General features: G+C 35.1%; 1 protein-coding gene across 2 annotated transcripts; it reads right to left on the reverse strand.

Moving 5' to 3' along the window:
- Positions 1-380: 380 nt before the first annotated feature.
- xab2 (XPA binding protein 2) lies at positions 381-9,031 on the reverse strand. Of its 2 annotated transcripts, XM_028043166.1 has the most exons (19): positions 8,871-9,031; positions 8,428-8,576; positions 8,211-8,334; positions 7,894-8,091; positions 7,363-7,497; positions 7,093-7,257; positions 6,775-6,919; positions 6,543-6,694; positions 6,318-6,437; positions 6,082-6,213; positions 4,648-4,779; positions 4,427-4,540; positions 4,159-4,321; positions 3,852-4,042; positions 3,220-3,342; positions 2,961-3,132; positions 1,310-1,436; positions 1,106-1,209; positions 381-997 (listed from the first exon to the last, which is right to left on the reverse strand). In XM_028043166.1, exons 1-19 carry the CDS (start codon positions 8,904-8,906, stop codon positions 936-938), a joined length of 2,544 nt encoding a protein of 847 aa, XP_027898967.1. In that variant the 5' UTR covers positions 8,907-9,031; the 3' UTR covers positions 381-935. The 2 variants fall into 2 exon arrangements, with proteins under 2 accessions (XP_027898967.1, XP_027898968.1); XM_028043167.1 differs by lacking the exons at positions 1,106-1,209; positions 1,310-1,436 and having other exon boundaries at positions 381-983; positions 3,059-3,132.
- Positions 9,032-9,764: the final 733 nt, after the last annotated feature.

A 9,764-nucleotide genomic window follows, 5' to 3' on the forward strand; every position in this document is an offset into this window, starting at 1 on the left:
CTTCAGTTTACTTTTCCAGACAGTGTTCCTGCAACACCTACAACCTTGGTAAACAGCACACCCAAGAGCATGTCATCACATGATGCTCAAAAATGGTCTACAGGCCCTGCTGTGGTAACTTCGTAAGAAGATTACTTCGCAGCTATTTTTAATTTGTTGAAACAATTAGTTCAAGTAAGTACTTTGTAATATGCCAGTTTGTGTCTGATGATGGGGTGTCTAAAGCTGAGATATTGAGCAAGTTTGCTTGCTAATTTATGTCAGATTTAAGTACTTACCTCTTTATCCAGTTTTATAACATTACTATCTACTATCTATATGAATAAGAAAATGAATTATAAAATTTGAATAAAATAGAAATCAAACTCTATTACATAACATTTACTGATTATTTGAAATTTTATGTAATTCCACCATTCAACAACAAACAGTTTGATGTACAAAAGCAACCACACCTCAAACTGAATTACGACAAAGTTAGAATTAATCTACAAGTTTTCAACTTTTTGGATATTCTTTACATTATCAGTTGTAACATTCAAAGCTGATGAAACCGTGTTCCTCCCCTGTGTGTTCTGGTACATAGCTTTCAATTAAAACATATTTAAATTTTGTTCTGGTAGAAAAAATGTATTAAATTTATTTATTTCAGAAAAATAAGTGTGAATAAGTATACAACTAAAACAAAACATATCATTTAAAAAATGCCCGATAAAATAAACATGCTGGGCTTTAAGAGTTACTGACATCATGTGGTCAAAATCTCACCTAAAAAACAAAACTTTAAAGGGAAAGTTCTCCTGCTAATTCTTTAGGATGTCTGTATCATTCTATCAAACTAATGATACATCTAAACATTCACTGTAATCTAAAATATGTAGCCACTGAAATATTACATAAGCTTGGATTTTTGCAAAATTTAATGAGTCATTTTTTCAGTCCTCTTTAAGACCTCCAAAGACAGCTGTTGGAACGCTCTTCTGCTCAAGCTGCACCTCTGTAAAGGCAAAAAATAGAGAAAATTGCATTTTTAATGACTCACAGAAATGCTTAAGCAAGCAATTCACCCCCCTCACACCACAGTTTTAATTTGTTTTACACTAACCATCGGGTTCTTGGTCATCATCATCTTCATCCTCGTCAATATTTATCTCATCAGGATTGGCTTGTTTGGAAAGCTCAGCCAACTCACTACGAGAAGTATCACTCCTGTATGGAGAGATAAGGAAAATGGTGATGCATTGAAAGTGATGGCTTTCATAAAATCTGTGAATTAATATCTTAGTCAATCAAAGTTTGAACCACAAACCTGACAAACAGAATTTTCTCCTTGGGTTTGGGTTTGTCCTGCTCAGCTTCTGCAGCAAGTTGCTGAGCTTTCTGCTCCAACATTTTCATATCATCAATTCCCATCTGGCCAGGAGCAAGATCTGAAACTGACACCAAATAGAAAATATTGAGACAAACATATAAATTATTCATGTTTCTCCTAAATTCCTTAACATCCTGTAAATTTAAAGTTAAAATTTCCTAAACTGATTTCTCTGAATATCCCATATAGTTTACACAGATCATCAAGTGACAAAACACTCCAGTGGACAGAAAATGTGTGGATTTTCTTCTGACCCAATATGCTTTATTTTTGCTTTTGTGATCATAAATATGTTTAAGTTGTGCATGAAGGGGCGTGCTGTGGTGGGGTAGGGGTTAGCGCAAACCACATTTGGAGGCCTTGAGTCCTTGATGCGGCCATCGCGGGTTCGATTTTAGGACCCGGCAACATTTGCCGCATGTCTTCCCCCCTCTCATTCCCCCTTTCCTGTCAGCCTATTTTCATATAAGGGACACTAGAGCCCACAAAAGACCCCCTGGAGGGGAGGAAACAAAAAAAAAAAGAGTTGTACATGAAAAAAGAAAAAAAAATTTGGGATCAGTAATATTAACAATATTGGACAGTAATATTAACATTTTGGTGTGACTCAGCAAGGTTCCCCTACTTCAATTTGATGGAGAATCATATGAGGCGCGAAAGATCAGGGTGATTCCAACCTCAAATACTTGGAACTCATCACCAAAGGTAAATAGTAAATATAAAGTATAAACATACAAAATGTTTTCAGGAACTATAAAAAAAACAAAAAACGGTTTGATTGCAGTTTTGCCCATAATGGAGGTTTAATTAAAGAAAAAAGGTTTACTTCATTTCTGGAAACTATTTTTGTAAAGTAAAATAGATCAATCAAAATTGTCTAAATTTCTGCCAGAAATAACCTTTTAGGCTGAAATAAAATAAATGTAAAATTATGTCTATCAGGTATTTGAATAATTTGGGGTGTAGCCTTAGATTTATTGGTATGTAAATTAATCCGCTGGGGATTACGGAAGTGCTTACCTTATTTTAGTGGAGAAACATAATCTGCCTCACATTAACCCTTGAGAAGTGCTTGCATTTTTCAGCTTTATTTAAACTATTTACTTTTGTTAATGTTAAATATCTGAAGACTCAAACTTGATTTTCCCAGCTGAATAGCTTAAAAAATAATTGAATACAGAAATACCATAGCATACTTTTCCAACTTTGAAAGATTAAGTCAAGATATGAATCAAATGCTTTTATCAAATGCGACTATGTTATATAACGTATATTTCTAATTCTGATAGCAACTATTGTCCTTAGCTTGTCTCTGCATGGCCTTCACCGTTTTATTTATAAAATATTCAAATTCTATAGCTGTTTTTATAGCTGTAACTAATAATCTTACAACAGAATAAACTAACTAATAATCTTACAATAAAATAAACTAACTAATAATCTTACAATAGGAATAAACAAAACAGAAAGACAAGTCTTTAGACTGCGGTAATAGCATAAGAGACCTTCATGAGTAAGGAATTAAGCAGATACTAAAACCAAGGGAAACAAACAACTATGGGCCCAACTGTCAAATATGGTGTCTTACTAGTGCCTGTAGAGCTTGTTGAAGCCTTCAGCATTTGCGAGGACATAAAGTTGACCTGGGTGTTGTATGTAGCCTGGACACTGCGCTTGATTCTCAACATCTCTCTAATTGTATCCTCATTTCCATGGCGAATCTCAAATTCCTTCCAGGTCTGCCAGAAATTTGCTGTCACCTAAAAGACGATAAATATATCCAAATGACTTACCATATTTTTGAACACTTTACTAAGAGAACATTTAGATAAGGTGGTTTCTCTCACCCTTGGGTCACAGATCTGAGAGCAGTAGGAGTAGATTGCTCTGGCACGGTCAATCTCCCCAAGTTTACACTCCATGTCAGCAAATCGCATACACATATCCCTCGCATGCTCATCAGGCAGAACCTGGTGGAGTATAAAAGGTAATCCTCAGATGTCAGCCAATTCAGCATTTATAAAACAACACTTTTAGAAGATAAAAATATGCTTTGTAAATTAAACAAATGTTGCAATCTTAGACGTGTTTTATCATTCTAGGCAAGCTCAGCACAATAGTTCGTCAACTATAAATATACAAGTTCTTTGTGGGTATGAAGCTTGATAACTGAGATGTAATAATTTAAACTACTATTCATACAATAAATATTGCAATTAGAATTACAAGTCTTGAACGCATTACTCTTTATGTGCGACTATTGTGATGTTCTTTATTTCATATAATTCTAAAATGGTTTAGAATCATTGTTGGTTTAGCTGAGGAATGTTTTTAGGTACTAAGAAAAACAGAAATTCAGCTATCTTTATTTGACTGATTTTGTGAAAAAACAACTTTCTTTGGAACTCTATGAGGCATAACCTGCAGAAGAATGAGAAGAAACACTTCCAAGTATTGTTTTATGTAACTAAAACTTCACCTCAATAGCCTTCTGGTAAATAGCTCTGGTGTACGTAACACCATAAATTTCAGCTGCTCTCTTGATGTAGATGTTAAACATATGGTGTCTCTCTTCAGTTTCCACTGCTTGTGTTGCTCTTTCATAGACAGCCATGGCATGCCGTGCCAATCCATACTCCTCTTCCAGTTTGGCATACAACAGATAAATGGCTAAAAACAAATAAAAAGAAAACAACAACAATGTTTTAGAGCAATTTACAAGATAGAATAAGAACATAAAATGTAATACTGAAAAATGTTTGTGCTGTGCTATAAACGCTGTTTACTCTTGGCAAACTTGGCAGGGCAGCCATCCAGGGCTTGTTCAAATAAATCTCTGGCTCGCTCCAATTTTTTGCCGCCATAACGGTCAATGAACTTGGTAAGGTAAGTGTTCCAGATGTCATAAACGTTTGGCCACTTGAAGAGAGCGATCCCTCGTTCATATGCCTTTTGAAAGGAAGGAAACGATGAAAACATTTTTAAACTGATCAAATATAAATACAACTATGAGTGACAAAATACACTTTCCTGAATTGGTTCAAATGTTCTTACTTTAAAGCTTTCCTCAAAGTAGTTGTGTTCTTCAAGGAACATGGCATAGTTGATGACAATTTGAGGAGTGGCAATGCGTAGATCAATAATGCGGTCATACACTGCTTTTGTAGACTAATGATCAAAACCAGAATAATGAGATAATAGAAATTAATAACGGAAATAGAAAAATATAGATCTGATTATGTGCTTTGTCATCATCTACAAATTTATATACATACCTGAAAAGTCCCGAGACTCTCCTCGAGGTCTGCCAGCATAGACCAGACCTTCAGAGACTTGTACACTCTGTTCTGGACTGGCTCAGATGAATCAAAGTACTCTGCTTTCTTAGATGGGATTGCTGTAGCTTTCTAATACAAAAATCATAAAAACATAAACTTAGTGTTATAGCTACAATAGTAATAAGTCACATGGCAATGAAAAATACAGTAGTTTCATTTGCTTTACAGTGATGCATTTGAAGTATTTGCCTTAAATGTTCATCTTTCACAAATTCATGTTCAATAAGTTTCTTTTTAATGACTTCTAAACAATCTGTTTTCATGTGAATGTTGTGTCACCAGTGAGTCCTTGAATACAATGAAGCAAACCAAACACAATGAAATATCATTACATTCTTAATGCTTTCAGAACAACTAAAAATATTACATGCTTTTGTAATTTTTCTTTCATTTGTTACAGAGCACAAACATATGCTTCATTTGCAATATGTTTGTATTGTTGCAGTTCCTGAATTTGTCAATAGATGTCCCTAAACACCTAGTTTATAGAAAAGCAATGTGCTTGTTACTTGTAATGCATCATGCTGCATTGGTTAGTCCTTTGTTTTGAGACCAAATATATTTTCATAGCATATTAGTAGACATCTGGGAGGCAGGATAAGGAAGTTTGTCAAATAGCCTGTTTGTAAGTGTGAACAGTTATCATTTGAACAGTCTTTCTGTAGCTTTTGATAAAGGATAGTATTTTATGACACACTTTGAACAGAAAATGATACATTAAGATAAATGTATCATTTTTAAAAAAAACAAATTCAACATGTCAGTTTCTCTGCACTCCAGATTCTTTACTGTTCCTCTCTTGTTTGGTGCTTTTGTGTTTTTGTTCCTCTCCCTTTCATCTAATCAATCCCCAGTGGGTCAAGGCAGATTTCCTAAGTCAGGCTTGGTTGAAGTGTTTTCTATTACAAGGCAGCCTTAGCTATCCACTGTTATCCAATGAATACATATGAAGTGGAAATGATGCAAAGCTCTGACTCAGCAGAAATTGTTGGTCTGAGCTGGAAAAAACAACTTTCACACACTAAGATTTAATAAATAACATAGTAAATCTGGATATTCTTCTAAACTTATAACTGGAGTGTTATGAACTGAAACAATAGATTAGACTTATTGGATGATGTGCTAATAATATGCTGAAATGATAAAAATCAGATATAACTTCCAAAGAATAGTTTATGTTGGTAGGACCTTATCGTTGAAGTTTTTTTTTTTTGAAAATAGCTTTTCAAACGCTTTGCTGTTTGGTGTGTTAGTATTTTCCTTGTCTCATCCGATAAAAAATAGCAAACAGCAATAAAGGAAGAAAAAAATAACAAATCATGTTGATACAGCATCTGTAATCAACAAAAATATCTACTAGAAGAATTTTACCCTCAGTATGCGTAGTGCCTGATCATAATTCTCATGCCGAAGTTCCATCTCTCCATATTCACACCAAACTGCAGCAAGGTCATCCACTTGTTTGTAGTTTACTTTAGTAGCCTTCTCAAAGATTGTCCTGGCCTGAGTCAGGAAATATGAGACATATAAATTAAAAGGAAAAACTATCATCCATCCTAAGTTCAAAGAATCCATGCAGCTCCAAAGGGAAGACTTTGGTAACTTACGTCATCCAGCTGTTCATTTTCCTCATAGAATTTAGCAAAAGAAACCCAGAGAGAATGAGGTTTTCCAGTGGCCTTCATTGGATCCACTGTCTGTACTGCCTCAGTGTATGTATTGATGATCTGGAGTGGACATATTATATTTGATCCATTTATCAGTACTGTGTGATAGATACTTAGAGATATAGAAATATTTTTAATAAAATATATACAGGCCCTTAAACTTACCTGTCGTGGATTTCCTTCATAAAGTTTTACTCGCTTGTGCCACTCGTGCACATTATGGGGATTCTGCCTCAACAATACACTGTTGAGCAGAAGTGGCCGCCGGGCAATTAGCTGCTCAAAGCGGGCCAGACGAAGCTCCAGGTCTATGTCATCTGGTTGGAGAGAGGAAAAAAACTGCCACTTATAAGTGGTACTGTGGAAGAAAGGTGCCTTAATGCTAACTCATACAAACCTTCCTCCTCTTGTCCCATCTCAGCAGTGGTCTCCATCTTTGCAGCAATCATACTCTCCTCAAACTGAGCATAGCTATCAAACACTTGAGTGAAATCCCTCACAGTTACTACAGTAAGTATGGCTTCCTCATACACATCCCGTGCCTGAAAAAACAAAGAAACCATTATGACACATCATGCATCCCCTTTCAACAACCCAAAAAAAATCACATATATACATATAATCACATATAATTCACATATAGAGAGCAAAAGTTTAAAATAATAAATTAAAACTGACTTATACATAAAAATGTAAGCAATTCAGTGAAACGTACTTTCTCAAAGTGACCACTCCTGATGTAATAATCAGCCAAAGAGCACCAAAGTTTTCCAAGTTGGTCTGTAAAGCGTGTGAGGCCACCTCGTATGATGGCTCCAACATTTAAAGAGGTCACTTTATCAGGATTCTGAGAGATCAGGTCGCACAGCTCGTGCCACAGCTAAACAAAAAAGTAAAAATACACGCAGAATAAGGATTCATATGCTATTATGATCAGAATAATACGGACATACTTGAAGGTGCTAGACCTAAAATAACATTTTACCTGATAGTTGGACTTGCCCTCTTTGGACACAAAGCTTTCATCGTTTACAATTGCTGCTAATCGCACAGCTGCTTCATCCAAGCGACCAACAGACCGCAAGTAGTCTATGTACTCTTCTGCGTTCTCTGGAGATAGCTACAATGTATAAAGAGAAGACAGAATACTTTGGAAAATGTAGAGAAATACTGTACTTAAATTTCTAGAGCATAATCTTTGTTACCTTTAAAACGATGTTGCAATATGCAAATACCAGAAGAATGTTAGAAGATGTGCTGCTAAACTTCTCTTAATCAGAATCAAAACTATATATTTTGTTGATTGAAACACATAACACAGCTATTCTCAAAACAAAAAACAATCAAATACTTTTACTTAGGAAAGAGCTTTCAGGAATTTACGTAAAATGTTACCACACAAGCAAAAATACAGCCTGTACAGTAAAATTACAGAAAATTTCCCTACATGCAATTACAGCATGACTTCTTACATGACAGGTGCTGTACAGAAATGCTTTGTGCACCATGATCTCACCTTAAGGTACCTTCGATATACCCGCAGGGCTGTTTCAGGCAGGGGCAGGTTGTGAACGAAACGCAGATACAAAGGCCAGATTCGTGGGTGCTGGGTTACAGGTAGTGCTCTTAGAGCCCGGTCAAACATTCTCCGACTTCTCGTGATCTTACACTGTGACACCACGAACTGACAGTAATCAATCCATATCCTGGGCATCTACATTTATGGAAAACAAATATTGGTTAGTTTAAAAAAACACCCAAGAGCACACAATGTTTTCAATGTATGCATTATTTCATTTACTGTTATACTGCTGGATTTTGAGTAAATACTACCTTGTGCATAAACACAAGTGCTCTTTCGTGGCAGTTATTGACCTCTTCATATGTTGGATCTGTAATGCATTTTCCTTTGACTTGTTTCCTCCTTTCTCTCAGATAATTGTACCACAATTTATAGCTGTAAAAATGATGGGAAATTTTGATTTTTTAAAAAAAGAGAGATTTGCACATTTACCAAAAATGTGCAATTTTATCTTTCAGTAAAAGTTACCTTCCAGGCAATTCCTTCAGAGCCCGTTCATATATCATGTTCAGGGTGGATTTGGCTCCATTCTGTTTGAATTCAATGTAGCGCATCCAACACTTGACTGAGTATGGATTCCTGATGATCTCCTCTTCATAAGGAAGATCATCATCCTCCTGAAAAAGTAATACAAACAGCAAACACGAAAGACGATGTAAGCTAAAATCTACGAAAGAGTGACGTTTGAATTTATTTCATTACAGCAAAATAAAGTGCTACGGTTAATATTGCTACGATGTCTTGATAGCAATATAAAGTGATAATGAAGTATAACTTCTTGAAAACACACAAAATACAACTGTCTCTTTCAATTTTATGTACCCAGCCAGGCTAGGTTTACGCTAGCTAGCAACAACTAATGTTAGATATAGCGATATACATTATATAGTATTTTCATTTGTATTACTTACAAATATAACGTCAGCTTTTCCATTTAGGGAAGGCATTTCTTTCAAGACAGTATCAACTCTGGAGTTAAAACTCAGTGCTAACTTTTGAAAAGCTAAACTAGCTTGCAAACTCAAAGCGTGTAGCCCTCCATGTAACTTCCGGTGGTGCCGCTACAAAGCACGCAAGCGCATTCAAAAAGAACTACAAACCTGGGGGAAGTTTGTAGTTTTTCTGCGGTCAACGAACAACAGGGTTTATTACTGCCACCAGCTGGTGTTTAAAGGAAAGGACACCAGTATTATCAGCAAGATAATACCACTGAAATCTTAAAATATATATCTTTGTGTCAGTTTTTGTTCCAGTCAACGGTAAACCTATGTTATTTCTGTTTCTTTCCTTTGACAAAATTGTTCATGTTTTTCTTATCCTGTAAGATATAATTAAGACAACCAACATCTTTTCATATTGACATATTTCTTCAGGATCAACCATTTAATCAATTTTCTTAATTGTTTAAAATTTTTATTACAATTTCTCAGCTGCTGTTAAGCAATTATTGAACATGGTATTTTTACTTTTTATTTACAGTGGCACTGGAAACTCTACACACTCCTGCAAAAATCCCCAAATTTTGTTACTTAAAAAAATTTAATATGATAAATTATTATTTTTTACAGATATACTGTTGCCTTCATCCTATACAACTGAACTGAGAAAAAAAAACACATGTTATGTTACGATATGCACCTTTTAAGCAATGAATCTTCTTTTATAGAACTTGCTTAAAAAAATATCCAATGTGGCTGTGTTACAACAATTCCCCAAATATGAGTGGGCCAAAATTCCTCCACTGCGCTGTTAAAGTAGGAAAAAATAGGAACACTTTTCCACAAACATTACATGTATAAAAGGTT

The sequence above is a fragment of the Xiphophorus couchianus genome, chromosome 16 (genome assembly GCF_001444195.1).
Source record: "Xiphophorus couchianus chromosome 16, X_couchianus-1.0, whole genome shotgun sequence".
In the NCBI taxonomy this organism is placed as follows: Eukaryota; Metazoa; Chordata; class Actinopteri; order Cyprinodontiformes; family Poeciliidae; genus Xiphophorus; species Xiphophorus couchianus.